The sequence below is a fragment of the Diabrotica virgifera genome, chromosome 6 (assembly GCF_917563875.1).
Source record: "Diabrotica virgifera virgifera chromosome 6, PGI_DIABVI_V3a".
NCBI classification, from domain to species: domain Eukaryota; kingdom Metazoa; phylum Arthropoda; class Insecta; order Coleoptera; family Chrysomelidae; genus Diabrotica; species Diabrotica virgifera.
In genome coordinates, this window is record NC_065448.1 from 63,260,590 (window position 1) to 63,278,667 (window position 18,078).

General features: G+C 33.7%; 2 protein-coding genes across 2 annotated transcripts; one reads left to right on the forward strand and one right to left on the reverse strand.

Moving 5' to 3' along the window:
* Positions 1-9,948: 9,948 nt before the first annotated feature.
* On the forward strand, positions 9,949-16,227 carry LOC126887076 (uncharacterized). Its single transcript, XM_050654412.1, has 2 exons — positions 9,949-10,252; positions 13,905-16,227. Exons 1-2 carry the CDS (start codon positions 10,143-10,145, stop codon positions 14,812-14,814), a joined length of 1,020 nt encoding a protein of 339 aa, XP_050510369.1. The 5' UTR covers positions 9,949-10,142; the 3' UTR covers positions 14,815-16,227.
* On the reverse strand, positions 10,293-16,625 carry LOC126887075 (transcription factor Adf-1-like). The gene is made up of 2 exons (XM_050654411.1): positions 16,256-16,625; positions 10,293-12,663 (listed from the first exon to the last, which is right to left on the reverse strand). Exons 1-2 carry the CDS (start codon positions 16,386-16,388, stop codon positions 11,690-11,692), a joined length of 1,107 nt encoding a protein of 368 aa, XP_050510368.1. The 5' UTR covers positions 16,389-16,625; the 3' UTR covers positions 10,293-11,689.
* Positions 16,626-18,078: the final 1,453 nt, after the last annotated feature.

An 18,078-nucleotide genomic window follows, 5' to 3' on the forward strand; every position in this document is an offset into this window, starting at 1 on the left:
AAATTTTTGCATATTTTCGTCACCTACACGCATTTTATTGCATTAATGCTACGTTAATAGCACAATATTATAAGACTAACTTTTTCTGAAAAAATTTCGCCCCGGAACCTCCCTTTTCACCCCTTTTAAGGGGGTAATCTGTGGTTTTTGCGGAACGTAGCCCTTCCTGTACCTTTTACAAAAAATTTGTTTTATAGAAATATGAAGAGGACTATATTTTCTACGATTTATTTCCAACAGCATCTCTCTATTATCCACCGTTTAGCGGGGGTGGCGCCCTAAAGTTGCCAAGTTTTTAAAAAAGATGTTTAAAAAAAATATATTTTTCCCTAACTGTAACGGAAATTAAGAAGAAATCCTGCGGCAATTATTCACAAATAATTGACTGATTTTATGGTATAGGTTTCACTTAAGGATAATTGCCCTTTTTTTAATTACAGGGTGTTACATTTTAAAAAACCTCTTTTTATACCATCTGAACCGTTTATGCTAGAGTAAAAAGACTTTCAGCGATTACCCATGTACTGGTACTATTTACAAATTTGTATAATGCACCCCCATTTTTCCCCGGAACCACCCCAAAAAAAAGAAGAATTAATAAATAAATTGATTTTCTTGGAATCCTTCACACACAATACCCTTTATTAATATGCTTTATGTATCATTTTGTGCACGTCATTATTACCCATGCATGGACACCAAAAGCGATTTCCTAGTGCAACCCCTGTAGCAAAAAAAAAAATAAAATGGGGGGTTGAAATTTTTTTTTTGTTTTTTGCTTTTTGATCCATATGGGCATATGCTTCATCAATAGTGCTTTTCAGAAATATATATGGTTATTGCAACATCTCTGCGGAAACCACCCCTATCCTTGAAAATATACTGCAGGAACTACCCCTATCCCTTGGCGAGCATGTTTTTACGATTTTCTCATTACCTATGTATTATTTTTAAACAAAACTTATACAAGGTTAAAGACCACTATTTACTCTAAAAATTATGTCCTATTCATTTTTTTCGTATAAGCAACCGTTACGGCACAGTGGCGCCGTAAACCTCATATATGCTTTGGCGGGCTCCAGTTTTTGTTTTTTTTTTCGTCATCTGTTCGTTTTATTGATAAAGTACTTATGTAAAATAAAACAACACAGTGTAACCTACAAATTATGACTTATGCACATTTTACATTCTTTGCTCCCCAAAGCCACAGTGGTGGCCCAAAATAAATTTTTGCATATTTTCGTCACCTACACGCATTTTATTGCATTAATGCTACGTTAATAGCACAATATTTACCCTCAGGTGGTCGCTAAGCAGTGGCGGATCCAGGGAGGGGAAACGGGGGTGATCACCTCCCCCCTCTCAAACCAAGTGATATTATATTCAAAGATTATAAAAATATTCATTTATTTTTATAGAAATTTAACCAATTGGCACCCCCCTCTTAACGATGCTGGATTCGCCACTGTCGCTAAAGCATAAAAAGTCATTCTTATAAAAATAATATTAATATAATATAAGTATTTCTACAAAAATAAATGAATATTTTTATAATCTTCAAATATAATATCACTTGGTTTGAGAGGGGTGGGGGTGATCGCCCCCATCACCCCTCCCTGGATCCGCCACTGCTTAGCGACCACTTAGGGGTGAATATTGTGCTATTAAGGTAGCATTAACGCAATAAAATGCGTGTAGATGGCGAAAATATGAAAAAAATTATTTTGGGCCACCACTGTGGTTTTGGGGAGCAAAGAATGTAAAATGTGCATAGGTCATGATTTGTAGGTTACACTGTGTTGTTTTATTTTACATAAGTACTTTATCAATAAAACGAACAGATGACGAAAAAAAAAAAACTGGAGCCCGCCAAAGCATATATGAGGTTTACGGTGCCACTGTGCCGTAACGGTTGCTTAAACGAAAAAAATGAATAGGACCTAATTTTTAGAGTAAATAGTGGTCTTTAACCTTGTATAAGTTTTGTTTAAAAAAAATGAATAGGTAATAAGAAAATCGTAAAAACATGCTCGCCAAGGTATAGGGGTAGTTTCTGCAGTATATTTTCAAGGATAGGGTTGGTTTCCGCAGGGATGTTGCAATAATCATATATATTTTGAAAAGCACTATTGAAGAAGCATATGCCCATATGGATCAAAAAGCAAAAAACAAAAAAAATTTTCAACCCCCCATTTTATTTATTTTTTTTTGGCTACAGGGGTTGCACTAGCAAATCGCTTTTAGTGTCCATGCATGGGTAATAATAACGTGCACAAAATGATATATGAAGCATATTAATGAAGGGCATTGTGTGTGAAGGATTCCAAGAAAATCACTTTATTTATTAATTCTTCTTTTTTTGGGGTGGTTTCGGGGAAAAAATGGGGGTGCATTATACAAATTTGTAAATAACACCAGTACATGGGTAATCGCTGAAAGTCTTTTTACTCTAGCATAAACGGTTCAGATGGTATAAAAAGGGATTTTTTAAAATGTAGCACCCTGTAATTAAAAAAAGGGCAATTACCCTAAAGTGAAACCTATACCCAAAAATCAATCTTCTATTTGTGAATAATTTCCGCAGAATTTCTTTTTAATTTCCGTTACAGTTAGGGAAAAATATATATTTTTTAAAAACATCTTTTTTAAAAACTTGTCAAATTTGGGGCGCCACCCTTGCTAAACGGTGGATGATAGAGATATGCTGTTAGAAATAAATTGTAGAAAATATAGTCCTCTTCATATTGATATAAAAGAAATTTTTTGTAAAAGGTACAGGAAGGGCTACGTTCCGCAAAAACCACAAATTACCCCCTTTAAAGGGGTGAAAAGGGGGGTTCCGGGGCGAAATTTTTTCAGAAAAAGTTAGTCTTATAATAAGCACCCCTTGATATGCCAGAAAAAAAATAAAACCGGACTTGTGTCCATTTTGCAAGGTTCAACCTCTGTTTCCTACACTAATACATAATAAATCAACTTGTGAAACAATTAATTTCATTTAAGAAGCTAATTATGGGGTGTTTTTCCGATTTTTTTTTACCAAAAAAGACCAACTTTATTTTGAGCGTACTTAAGCGTATTTGAGCGTATTTTGAGCGTTCTGATGCTAGAAACTTTCTAGAAACTAAAACTAAAGCTTTTTAAAAAAGTTGTAATGAGTTTCCCCCAAAAAGTGCTTCACATTTGTGCTATTTCTTGTCAAAATATTCGATTTGAGATTTGACGAATATGCACCTATTTTTCATTAGTTTTATTCTGCTTCTTCTTGGTTTAGAGACTTAATACATAATCGTTTTTTTTTTTAACTTTTTTCTTAGCTACATTTTTGCTACGAAATTTTTTTCCGATAAAATGCTTCATTTTTTGTTATTTGCGAAAAACCTTCTGAAAACGTGTTTTTTTAATGAACGTTTTATGATTCACTTGCAAATAACTCGAAAAGTATTAATTTAGTGAAAAAACGTTATAAAACAAAAGTTGCATAGAAATAGTCACTTTCGTACCTACTTATTTTGAACGTATATTTTTCACTCCCGAGAAGACCGGAAACTCACCCTCAGGCAAAATAATACATCGGCACAATATTACTTTTTTTCTATGATAATACATACATATACAGTGCGTCCATAAAGTAACGTATAAATTCGTTATTTCGTAAACCGGCGACTTTAAGGAAAAATCCCGAAACAGGTCGATTTTTATTTTTAAATTACGATTTTTTGGCATATATAAATATATCTTCCTTGTGACGTCATCCATCTGGGCGTGATGACGTAATCGATGGTTTTTTAAATAGGAACAGGGGTTATGTGATAGCTCATTTGAAAGGGCATTTAATTCTCTATCCAATAATATAAACATTAACATAATTATTTATACAGGGTGTTCAAAAAATTTTTTTAATTAAAATAAGTGAGACAAAAAGAAGAATATAATATATGTAATTTATTTTAAATCAAAATGCATTTTACTACTGTCAGTAAGGAGAAAAAACATTTATTTGACAAATAAACATTGATTCTCGTTTAAACGAAATGTTTAAACTGCCAAGAGGCAGGTGGGTGGCAGCTTTAACATTGAATTTAAGCGAAAAACAATATTTATTTGTCAAATAAACATTTTTTTCCTGTTTTTTGACAACAGTAAAACGTATTTTGAATTAAATAAATTACATACATTCTTCTTTTGGTCTCAATTATTTAAATTAAAAAATGTTTTTTTGAACACCTTGTATAAATAAATATGTTAATGTTTATATTAGTGAATAGAGAATTGAATACCCTTTCAAATGAGCTATCACATGACACCCATTCTCGATTAAAAAAATCATCGATTACGTCATCATGCCCAGATGGATGACGTCACTAGTATGATATATATGCCAAAAAATCGGAATTTAAAAATGAAAATCTACCCGTTTCGGGATTTTTCCTTAATGTCGCCGGTTTGCGAAATAATGAATTTATGCGTTACTTTATGGACGCACTGTATTAGCTATGTGTATGCCAAATCGCATGTCAATCCAAGCTGTCCTTTAAACTTGGGAGCAAAAACCGTGAGTAAATAGGCTATACTAATAATTATTTTTCGTATTCTAAATAATTTCGTAGCAATTATTGTACGTTTAAAAATTCTTGTCGATCATAAAAGTGTCCGGTGTAAGTAAAACAAATATTTGTCTTTTAAATTAATATACATTATTTATAATGAGGATTTAAGCAAATTTTAAATAACCACACTATGATAGTAAAGCAGAAAAGTAACAACTATTTGTAAAAGCAATGTAAACTCAATCTGGGCATAGTGAGACGACAGAGAGATTTCGCCATAAATGGAATTATAAAAAATCAATTTACACGACCATTTCCAAACCCGAAAAGCCCAATTTAAATGGAATCACGTCTCGACACTTTTTTCGAACATTCTTAGATTATACATTCTTTTTTACCGGAATAGCATCGAGAACGTCATAAAAGTAAGACGGAAATTGAATATTTTCAGTTCAATTTCATTCACTAGCACCCAACGATATTTTATCCGACGTCCCAAAAATAAATTCCAAAGAGAAAACCACAGGGCTTAACTATAAGAAGTGGGTTTCTAGATTTGGGTCCATTTAGCATTCCGCACAATGGTTCGAAATTCATATCCCGTTCCTGGCTCGAGAGATCTATCCTGAAAAGTCCTTAAAGATTCTAGATGTGTATTTTATGTTATCACTGGAACATAAATGTAATAACGCCAGGCGGGATCAAGCCACTAGATTGTCATGGCAAAGTAATGGTCCTTTTTAGCATACACTACGGATACAGTAGATATTGTTAGAGCTTTTTTTAATGTCGGGATAAAAACAAGGCAATTTTGTAAAGTTTTTTATGCCGTTCTACCGGATTTTAAAAAAGTTATTGGAAAAAGAGGAAATACTGGTATTTTTAGGAAAATAGAGAAAACTCTGAATATATTCCTGAGATATATCGAAATCTTACTTTTAAAATACGCTCGAAAATTTTACATAAGATACCTTCTAAAAATTATAACCAATTAATACTTATTATGATCTATTAGTTATTTTGGTAATAAAACCAAATGCTAAATATTAAGTCAACTTTTGTATATCTATGTTAAATAGATGCTAGTCTGATGCCATTCATCATTAAATATTTGCTTGTCCACTTCTGGACATACATCTCCCTTATAATGTTTTATCTGTTTCGATCCTACGTTTCTTGCATCCAATTCTTGTGACAATTTTTTAGATCATCACCTCAGATCATCAACATTTTAGATCACCTCTGCTTCGGCAGGCAATATTATCTCTTGGTCTAAATTCCAGTATCCGCTTTGTCCATCTGTTATCTCGCATTCGAGCCACGCGACCTGTCCGATTCCATTTCAGTATTGCTATTTTTCTGTTGCATCAGCCACTTCTGATCTTCCATCTGATCGGTTTGGGATTTTTTCTCGCAGTGAAATGCCCAACTTTCACGCTTCATCGCCCCTTGAGCCACACGGATCTTTTGCACTATTCTCCTTACCAAGGTCAACGTTTCCGTTGTAACAAAAATAAGAAAACTTCTGTTGGAGTGAAAGTAAAAAGAAAGATATAGGTACTCCAACAGAAGTAAGGAAAAAAAAGATATACTAGGTAACTAAATAGTTGCGGCTGAAAAGAAGAGAATAGAAATGAAGGGGCTTCAGCGTTGAAGCCGAAGTAATAAAAAATAAAAAAATACTACTTTGCAGTAGTACTGAAGAAAGGGGGATTAGAAGGGATAGAAGTAGAAGTGGGAAGAGAGAGAGGCAAACTGAATAGAGTTGGCTAGCAAGAGATGCAAGAAAACCACTTGACACTCAATGATGGATACGGCTCGTTTGCATGCCTGTCGAAGAACAGTAGCTCTATGTAGATAGTAATGATGACTAAAAGGTGAAATAATAAAATAAGAATAAGGTACTGAAAAGGAATGAAGATGAATAATTTCTAAAGACAAACAAGATAAATAAATCTAACAAATCATGGGCGCCATGAAAATGATCTTCGATCATTTTCCCAGGTATCTTATACTGCTGTCAAATATTAAATATATCAAACCTGTAATAATGAACATAAAGGAGTAATAAAATAATTGATATACAAAATAAATAAATATTTATTAAAAATAACTACTAGATCTTGGACAATCTCTGAGTTACACAAAGTGCATATCAGGTGACTCTAAAATGACATAAGTTATACAAAAAGTTATATTTGAGATAACAACAATAATGTTATCTGTTACAAAATTACAGGTATAAGTACCTCTCACTAACATAGAGGGTACAAAATTACATAAGTCTTCTACCAAATGGTTATAGTACGCCCGCTACGTACAACTAAAGGAAACTGACAAAGATGAAAATACTACAAATAAATAGGTCCAAGCCTCACTAAGGGAAAATACAATAATGAATAAATAAAGTTAAATATACAAATGAATAATGTTATAGTAATGAAGTAATTAATACCGAAACGATGACCTAAATTAACCGAGAAAATGCAATGAAATAAAGTAACGACGAATTAACCGAAAAATCGAAATAAAGCGAATAACAATAAAATATTTGGGAAACAAGCAAGTAATATTACAAAATAAATTTACCCGAATTACATAAACCAATATCAAAGCAATAATAAAGTATTAAAAACCTAATTTTCTCTAGGCTTATTCCTGTGCACAAGAAGTTACCGTAGATACAAAGTTTGGGAACCAAATACAATAATATACAAATATGTCATATTAAAAAAAAACCAGAGGTAAACTAAATCTGGAAAAAAAAATTAATTAACATGGTGCATTAAATCAAAGGTCTAAAATATAAAAACCAAAGTTACTTAATGCACAACACTAAATGTTCCCAAACGAGATTGTGGTTGCATCCTAGAAAATGAGCATCACGATGATGCGCCTCCATGCCCCCGTAGGCCCAGGTGGCAGGACGAAAAGGAGCTGGAATGTCCCCCAAAAAGCTTGTTCCCAAAACCCCAATAGTGACTTGGCTGTGGTTGTGGCTGGAATCGACGCCTTCCAGGTGGTTGAAGGAATTACATGGTAGGTTCTAATATTTCTCCCCAAATGGCTAAAAAACATTCCCAGTTTTAGTTTATTTTTTTCACTCGAGCATGTGTGAATAAAAAACAACAGAAGAAGTAATGAAGAAGAGGTTTTTAGAATGAACAGCAATAAAAAACATCAATTAGCAAGGCTTATCAGATGTAAGAAGATACTGTGTGTGACCTTGATGTAGTATTTAAATACAGAATATGATATTGAGAACAAAAGATTATACGATAATTATATTGCCAGTGTGATATGAGCATAGCATTATATTTTTTTATTCACAATTTATGAAATATTGGGTGTGGACTAACTTTAAACTTTACTACCCCAAAAAATTACGACTATGAGAATTTTCTCCGAACACATATTACATACAGTGGAGTGATTAAGAGAAACCAAATTAAGAAAGAATATTTTAAAAGAAAATTTATGTAATATCCCCTAACCTTTATATGTCAAAAAGATATTTACCGGATAGGTCAGTTGTTCATTTACTGTCCCTCTAGAAACTCTGGATGGATTCTGGGAACACCACGGGATACCATTTTTACTTCAGTGGGACTGCATTTTTTTTTCCAAATAGAATGGCTTAAGAAATGAAACCTTCCGCCATTATGGAACCAAATTCGTCGACCGAATCCTAGCACACTTCACAGCCAAGTAACGGAAAACGGAAAATCGCTTTGTCAAATTTTCAGAACGATCAGAACGTCAACGACCACGGAACACGAATTAAATTCACAAACAGAGGCGTAGAATGTTCCATATAGAATGTGACGTCACGTAAATATTTAATTACGACAAAAGTAGAGGATTTAATTGCGCGATCACGAGAAAATAATTTAAAAAAATAATTAAAGCGCTAAAAATGATATTATAACGGGTGGACCGTTACACCGTTCCGTAAGTCAACATCGGCAAAAAACACCTATTAAGGGTGTTTTATTTTGAAGACATATTGTTATCTCGTCCGATTTTAAAATATGGTTAGTTGGCCAAGTCAGCCTTATACTATAGTTAGGCCATTAGGTTAAGTTCAATATGAGAGAGTATTTAAGCACCATTTAGTGACATTTCTACACAGTCCTATGTGTCCTACCTTATACACTCAAAGATCCAGGTAGCTGAGACTACTTTTTTAGTTACTGTAGACCTATAGAAAGAAAACCTACCTGTTTCCTACCTAGAATTACCAAGGTCAACGTTTCCGTTCCTTAAGTCAACATCGGCAAAAAACACCTATTAAGGGTGTTTTATTTTGAAGACATATTGTTATCTCGTCCGATTTTAAAATATGGTTAATTGGCCAAGTCAGCCTTATACTATAGTTAGGCCATTAGGTTAAGTTCAATATGAGAGAGTATTTAAGCACCATTTAGTGACATTTCTACACAGTCCTATGTGTCCTACCTTATACACTCAAAGATCCAGGTAGCTGAGACTACTTTTTTAGTTATTGTAGACCTATAGAAAGAAAACCTACCTGTTTCCTACCTAGAATTACCAAGGTCAACGTTTCCGTTCCGTAAGTCAACATCGGCAAAAAACACCTATTAAGGGTGTTTTATTTTGAAGACATATTGTTATCTCGTCCGATTTTAAAATATGGTTAGTTGGCCAAGTCAGCCTTATACTATAGTTAGGCCATTAGGTTAAGTTCAATATGAGAAAGTATTTAAGCACCATTTAGTGACATTTCTACACAGTCCTAAGTGTCCTACCTTATACACTCAAAGATCCAGGTAGCTGAGACTACTTTTTTAGTTATTGTAGACCTATAGAAAGAAAACCTACCTGTTTCCTACCTAGAATTACCAAGGTCAACGTTTCCGTTCCCTAAGTCAACATCGGCAAAAAACACCTATTAAGGGTGTTTTACTTTGAAGACATATTGTTATCTCGTCCGATTTTAAGATATGGTTAATTGGCCATGTCAGCCTTATACTATAGTTAGGCCATTAGGTTAAGTTCAATATGAGAGAGTATTTAAGCACCATTTAGTGACATTTCTACACAGCCCTATGTGTCCTACCTTATACACTCAAAGATCCAGGTAGCTGAGACTACTTTTTTAGTTAATAATAATAATATCGTATGGCATTTTTGCCGGGGAGATCCTTTCGGATAGTTCCAGCGCCAATTACATCTTTAACCCTGTTTCAAGTAACTAGTGTCGATGTACACTAGCCCAGGGGGACCGACGGCTAAAGCAAGAAACCCATTATGAACAGCCAGCACGGCACAGCCCGGCACGGCACGGCACGGCACAGCACAGGCCGGCCCGTCCAAAAACCCATTTGTAACGGCCAGCGCGGCACGGCACCGGAAAAATGATCATTTGCCATGGAGAGCTCATCGGAAGAGGAGGTTATAGTAGTTAGTGCAATTTGTGCCGAGATTGAAAAAGAGGAAAGTGCAAAATTACGCCGGAAACATCGGTTTTGGGTTCATGAAATATTTAAAAAAAGAAGAGAATATGGCGAGTTTCATCATCTTTTCCCGGATTTATTAAAAGATGATGCAAAATTTTTTAAATATTTTCGGATGTCTCAAACCAAATTTTATGAGTTGCTTAGGATGCTACCGTTTTCGAAGAAATATACTCCATTTAGAGAACCTGTCAGCTGGGAGGAGCGCCTTGCATTGACGCTGAAGTAAGTATAGTGAGCAAACACAAAAATATTTTTTATTATTTTTTATTTTGTGTACGAAATATAACCTAAAAACAGTATTTATTTATGCCCAAGACGTTTACAGTAGGAAAAATGAAAGAATACCCATGAACGAACATACAGAGAGAGTCTGTAATTTGGAATAAATTCAATATCTCAAATACTAACTGTTTTTTTGAAAAATGCTCAGACCCGTCGATTAGTATTTGAAATTGTCCTTTTTTCATAAAATAATAATGTGTAGAGGGTGTCCAATTTAGAGATATGACGTCATCGTTGATTTTCTTAAATGGCAACACTGTCATTTTGATAGTTATTTTGATAGGGTGTGTATAGTTAAACACAACTGCAAAATATAAAATTTTTATTCTCTACCATTTACAAGATAATAGAAAATAACAAAGTTATGTCTGTAATTTGGAATAAATTCAATAATTAAAATACTAATTGTTTTTTTGAAAAATGCTCAGCCCCGTCGATTAATATTTCAAATTTTCATTTTTGACATAAAATAATAATGTATACATTTTAATTTAATTATTTCAATTAAGCAAATGCTCATGATGTTGCCCATTGACAATTTGACAATAATTGAGGGCAACATTATGAGTAGTTGCTTAATTGAAATAATTAATTTCAATTGTTATTTGATTACTTGTTTTCCATAACTTTGTTATTTTTTATTATCTTGTAAATAGCAGGGAATAAAAATTTGAAATTCTGCAGTTGTGTATAACTTTACACACGCTATCAAAATGACAGTGTTGCCATTGAAGAAAATCAACGATGACGTCATATCTCTAAATTAGGACACCCTGTATACATTATTATTGGATGTCAAAAATGACAATTTGAAATACTAATCGACGGGTATGAGCATTTTTCAAAAAAACAATTAGTATTTTAATTATTGAATTTATTCCAAATTACAGATATAACTTTGTTATTTTTTATTATCTTGTAAATGGTAGACAATAAAAATTTGATATTTTGCAGTTGTGTATAACTTTACACTCCCTATCAAAATAGCTATCAAAATGACAGTGTTGCCATTTAAGAAAATCAACGATGACGTCATATCTCCAAGTTGGGACACACTGTATACATTATTATTGTATGTCAAAAAGGACAATTTTAAATACTAATCGACAGGTCTTAGCATTTTTCAAAAAAACCATTAGTATTAATTTGAGATATTGAATTTATTCCAAATTACAGACTCTATCTGTATATAACACGCTGTATTTTCCTGTCACCTTGTCACACAAAAAATTGGCTAGCGCAAGTACATGTAATAATTATTGTTACATATACTTGCACTGGACAATTTTCCTTGTGACACGGCGGCAGGAAAATACAGCGTGTTTTATATGTTCGTTCATGGGTATTCTTTCATTTTTCCGACTGTAAACAAAATGTTTATACTATATTGTTCCAAGGCTTATCAATGCCATGAAGCTGTTCTGATCCGGATTCACTAGGTGCATTGGAGGGCTGTTGTGTGTTGAGAGAGCTTGGTGGTGGATATTCGTTGCTACAGACTGGATATGGTTGTTGAGAACGGTAATGTGGAGTAGGTTCTGATCCGGATCCACTAGGTGTATTGGAGGGCTGTTGTGTGTTGAGAGAACTTGATGGTGGATATTCGTTGCTACAGACTGGGTATGGTTGTTGATAACGGTAATGTGGAGTAGGTGCAGGACATGAAATATTTGAGGCACTTGCGGCAAGTCTATTGGGCGAACACGAAGATGTTGATGTAACATTTTGAAAGTTGTAGTTTCTTAACTCATAATCAGTCACAAGGTTTGAAATTATTCCTTTAATTTCTATTTGTAGTGGTAAGGAAAATGTTCTCACCGTTTGTTCCATTGCTTTAAAAAATGAACTTAACGCATCACTTCTTTCAGTGGCAATGGTTTCTGTTTTATTTTTTCTTGCCTGAAGATACTCTTGAAGAACTTGTGCCACTGGAGGAGGAGACTGTAATGGCACAGCAACATTCTTTACTGCAGAATGTTTTTTCTTACTTGCAACGGTACTTACTTTATGTGAAGTGTTAAGTTTTGAAATCATATCATCATCAGTCACTTGCTGAGAGTTTTCAACCGTTCCATCGTCTTCTATAGGTTCGCATTCGCTATCTTTTTCTAGATTGTCAACTTCAACTTCAGTATCAGCATCAGTATAGGAGGTATTACTACTTTCTGAGTCACGTGCCAAATTAGATATTTGATGTCTTTCTGCAATATACGGAATTATAAATGACATGACTTTTTCGAATTTCCACGGCCGGATTTGTTTAGCCGCTTGTCCACTTGTAGTCCTCCGTTTTCGGTATGCTTTTCTGAAGCTATCTCGAAGGGCTATCCATTTCTTCCTACAGTCATCAGCTGCAAAAAAAAGATTGCTTATACCCAACGCTCTTATAAACTATTATAGTGATATTATACAAGGTTTGTGCATGTTCGTATGTTCGCTAACGGTAAAATATTGCAAACCTCCAAATTTTAAAGAACTACTTGGATTGACATAAAATCTGGCATACACATAGCTAACAAACAAGTCAAAGAAAAAAGTAATATTGGACCGATGTGTGCTTTTGCTCTGTGGGTGAGTGTCGCCTCTTCTCGGGGATGAAAAAATATACGTCCAAAATAAGTCCGGAACTGGATAAAATGACTAATTTTAAGCAACTGTTGAAATAATCTATTTGGAATTTGGCGAGTACGAACCTATTTTTATGAAACGGGTTTATTTAGTTCAATAGTTTGCGTCAAATCTTTAGACGTTAATTTGACTGCCTTTTCTCCAAAGCAAATGAATGAAAATTTGCAGACATATGCATTCGCGGGAACAATACACGAATAGTCAATAATTTTTTTTAAAGCAAAAAATTTAAAAAATTGAAAAAATATTACACATTCGTTAAAGAAAAGCGTGGGGCGAAAACCGTTTATTCGATGAAAACGCGCCACGCTTTTCTTTAACGAATGTGTTAGATTTTTTCAATTTTTTTTATTTTTTGCTTTTTGGTTGATTTTTTTATAATATGTTATAGTCACAGTAATTTTAGTCACTCGTAACTAAACAAAAGCGTTTCTTAAAAATTTTTTTTTCACATTTTCTTATTTTTCAGTTATAACTCTGCTTCCACTAGGTCTAGAGACTTCATGCATACTCCATTTTTTTACCTTTTTACAAGCTATATTTTTGCTACGAATGTTTCTTCGATAAAATTCTTACTTTTTGAATTATTTGCCAAAAACCGTCTAAAAGCGTGTTTTTGTTTTGTTGAAATATGAACATATTAACTCGCAAACCCCTCGAAAAGTATTGACTTTGAGTGAAAAGCGATATAGAAAAAAAGTTGCTTACAATTAGTCAGTTTATTTAATTCCGGACTTATTTTGAACGTATCTTTTTTACCACTGAGAAGGGGTGAAACTCACCCCCAGAGCAAAACCACACATCGGCACAATATCGCTTTTTTTCTTTGACATGCTTGCTATACGTATGCCAAATTTCATAACAATCCAAGCGGTTCTTTAAAATATACAGCAAAAACCGTCAGAAAATGTACTATGTAAAAAGGGTATTGCAACAGCACTTATTAGTTCCTTTTTTATTTTAGATTTATTGGTCACGTTAACTCATTCACCACATTATCATTTAGCTACAGACTTGGATATACAACAGTTCGTACCATTGTTTATGAAACTTTAGAGTGTATTTGGGAAAACTTACAACCTGTTGTTTTACCTAACCCAAGCAAAGAGCACTGGGAAAAGATTGAACGCGATTTTCATGAGATGTGGAATTTTCCAAATTGTTGCGGAGCATTAGATGGTAAGCATGTGGTCATAGAGAAACCTCCAAGAAGTGGATCACTCTATTTTAATTATAAACATCAGCATAGTATAGTTCTATTGGCATTAGTGGATGCAACATATCGATTTGTCACAGTTGATGTAGGGGCCTATGGTAGGAACAGTGATGGTGGGATATTCAATTCGTCGTCTCTTGGAAAAAAATTATATTCTAATGAACTAAATTTTCCTCCTAGTAAGCCTTTGCCGAATACTAATACAGTATTACCATTCGTCATTGTAGCGGATGCGGCGTTTCCTTTAAAAGATAATATTATGAGACCTTACCCTTCAAACGAAATTGCCAATAATGAAGCTTATAAAGTGTACGACTATAGACACTCTCGTGCACGAAGAGTAGTCGAAAATGCATTTGGGTTACTTACCAAAAAGTTTAAATGGTATTCTACAAAATACAACATACTTCCTAGAAATATTGATAAAATCATATTAGCAACAGTAGTGCTGCACAATTTTTTGAGAAACGATAAATGTTCCTGGCAACCAGAAGAATTAGAGAAAGAAGACTTTTGTTTTCTTCGTGACCTTTCTCATATTGGCGGTCGAACCCCCTTTTCAGCAGAAAGAATCAGGGAAGCCTTCACTGAATATTTTGTGTCCCCAAATGGAAGTGTACCTTGGCAGCTTGAACGTGTATATGATGGAAGACGATAATGTATTTTTATTAATAAAATATATACAGAGAGGGGCTAAATTATCGAATAAATTCATTTTCTCTAAAATTTTGGAAGAAAATACCAAAACAGGTCGATTTTTACTTTTAAATTACAATTTTTTGGCATATACAGTGGAACCTCGATTATCCGTCACCTCTGTTAACCGTCAGGGTCCATTAAGTTATATTGTATACACAAGTAAAAATTGAGTCATCAATTCATTTTGTTTGAGCATTGCGATAAGCCAAACGAAATTCATTGAAATGTACACGTGCAGTTATGCCATCACCGCATTTTTTTATGTAAATAATTTTTATTCTTATTCAGGGCTCTGGATTAAATTTCAATTTAAATAGGTAATGATAAATGATACCATACTTTTAGAGTTCTATTTTTAGAATCGCAAGCCGAAAATAAAAATGTACATCACACAAATTATTAGTTAATATCTGTGTGTCACCATAACAGTATGATTTTTATTTTTTTTAATGTTCTGTTAACCGTCTTTTCGATTATCCGTCATACTCTTGGTCCGGTGCCCTGACGGATAATCGAGGTTCCACTGTATTTCATACTAGAGACGTCATTCATCTGAGCTTAATGATGTAATCGATGATTTTTTTAAATGGGAATAGGGGTTGTGTGGCATCTCATTTGAAAGGGTGTTCAATCCTCTATTCAGTAATATAAACAATAATATCATTATTTCTACAGGGTGGCCAAAACAATAATTTTTAAATTACATTAATTGACGCAAAAAGAAGAATGTATGTAATTTATTTAACTCAAAATACATTGTACTGCTGTCAGTAAATAGAAAAAAATGTTTATTTCACAAATAAACATTTCATTTCACTTAAATTAAATCACAAACAGCCTCCCACCTACCTCTTGACAGTTTGAACATTTAATTTAAGCGAAAAGCAATGTTTTTTGCCAAATAAACATTTTTTTCTATTTTCTGACATCATTAGAAAGTATTTTGAGTTAAATAAATTGCATACATTCTTACTTTTTCGTCAATTAATTTAATTAAAAAAGTATTTTTTGGCCACAAATGAGATGCCACACGACCCATATTCCCATTTAAAATAATCATAGATTACGTCATCACGCTCAGATGAATAACGTCGCTAGTATGAAATATATGCCAAAAAAATTGTAATTTAAAAATAAAAATCGACGTGTTTCGGGATTTTTCTCCAAAGCCGTCCATTTTAGAGAAAATGAATTTATTCCATAATTTAGCCCATCTCTATGTAGGAGAAAAATGTTATGTATTGTTTTAATTTTATTTTAGAAACGCATCATGTCATCTATGATATATTTTAAAAACTATCGTAAAATAAAAGTTTTTAAAAGACATAAACTACACAATTTTAATGAATATGCATCATGTTAAAAAAACGAATTCATTGGTTAAAAGATAATGTACGTACCTGTCCATTGATCAAAATTTTCGGATATTTGTACCCATGCATTGTCCTTTTTCTTGCTATCGTGATAACCTGGTTCCGATGCATCATACAAAAATGGGTATTCTCTGACACTCTCAATTAAAAGTTCGTCCATATTATTCCAAAAGAAACAACGCGCTTTCAATTAAAAAATCAACAATATAATATTTTATCTGCTTACTACCAACAATTATGACACACTGGCGCCGACTGGCCGTTCGACGGCCAACGGATTTTATTCTACTCGGAGAATTTCGGCCGTTCCGTTTGCGTGCTGGCCTGTGCCGGGCCGCGCTGGCTGCTCATAATGGGTTACGTTGCATTTAAAACTATACAAATGAATTTGGGCTGTCCTGTGCCGTGCCGGGCTGTGCCGTGCTGGCTGTTCATAATGGGTTTCTTGCTTAATGGGTTACGTTGCATTTAAAACTATACAAATGAATTTGGGCTGTCCTGTGCCGTGCCGGGCTGTGCCGTGCTGTGCCGTGCTGGCTGTTCATAATGGGTTTCTTGCTTTAACGTACTCTCCGAGGCACGGTGAGACGGTTCGTGCAAGCAAGAAACCCATTATGAACGGCCAGCACGGCACAGCCCGGCACGGCACAGCACAGGCCGGCCCGTCCAAAAACCCATTTGTAACGGCCAGCGCGGCACGGCACCGGAAAAATGATCATTTGCCATAAATGATAATGTATTTTTATTAATAAAATATATACAGAGAGGGGCTAAATTATCGAATAAATTCATTTTCTCTAAAATGGACGGCTTTGGAAGAAAATACCAAAACAGGTCTATTTTTACTTTTAAATTACAATTTTTTGGCATATACAGTGGAACCTCGATTATCCGTCACCTCTGTTAACCGTCAGGGTCCATTAAGTTATATTGTATACACAAGTAAAAATTGAGTCATCAATTCATTTTGTTTGAGCATTGCGATAAGCCAAACGAAATTCATTGAAATGTATTATGCAGTTATGCCAACACCGCATTTTTTTATGTAAATAATTTTTGTTCTTATTCAGGGCTCTGGATTAAATTTCAATTTAAATAGGTAATGATAAATGATACCATACTTTTAGAGTTCTATTTTTAGAATCGCAAGCCGAAAATAAAAATGTACATCACACAAATTATTAGTTAATATCTGTGTGTCACCATAACAGTATGATTTTTATTTTTTTAATGTTCTGTTAACCGTCTTCTCGATTATCCGTCATACCCTTGGTCCGGTGCCCTGACGGATAATCGAGGTTCCACTGTATTTCATACTAGAGACGTCATTCATCTGAGCTTAATGATGTAATCGATGATTTTTTTAAATGGGAATAGGGGTTGTGTGGCATCTCATTTGAAAGGGTGTTCAATCCTCTATTCAGTAATATAAACAATAATATCATTATTTATACAGGGTGGCCAAAACAATAATTTTTAAATTACATTAATTGACGCAAAAAGAAGAATGTATGTAATTTATTTAACTCAAAATACATTGTACTGCTGTCAGTAAATAGAAAAAAATGTTTATTTCACAAATAAACATTTCGTTTCACTTAAATTAAATCACAAACAGCCTCCCACCTACCTCTTGACAGTTTGAACATTTAATTTAAGCGAAAAGCAATGTTTTTTGCCAAATAAACATTTTTTTCTATTTTCTGACATCATTAGAAAGTATTTTGAGTTAAATAAATTGCATACATTCTTCTTTTTTCGTCAATTAATTTAATTAAAAAAGTATTTTTTGGCCACAAATGAGATGCCACACGACCCATATTCCCATTTAAAATAATCATAGATTACGT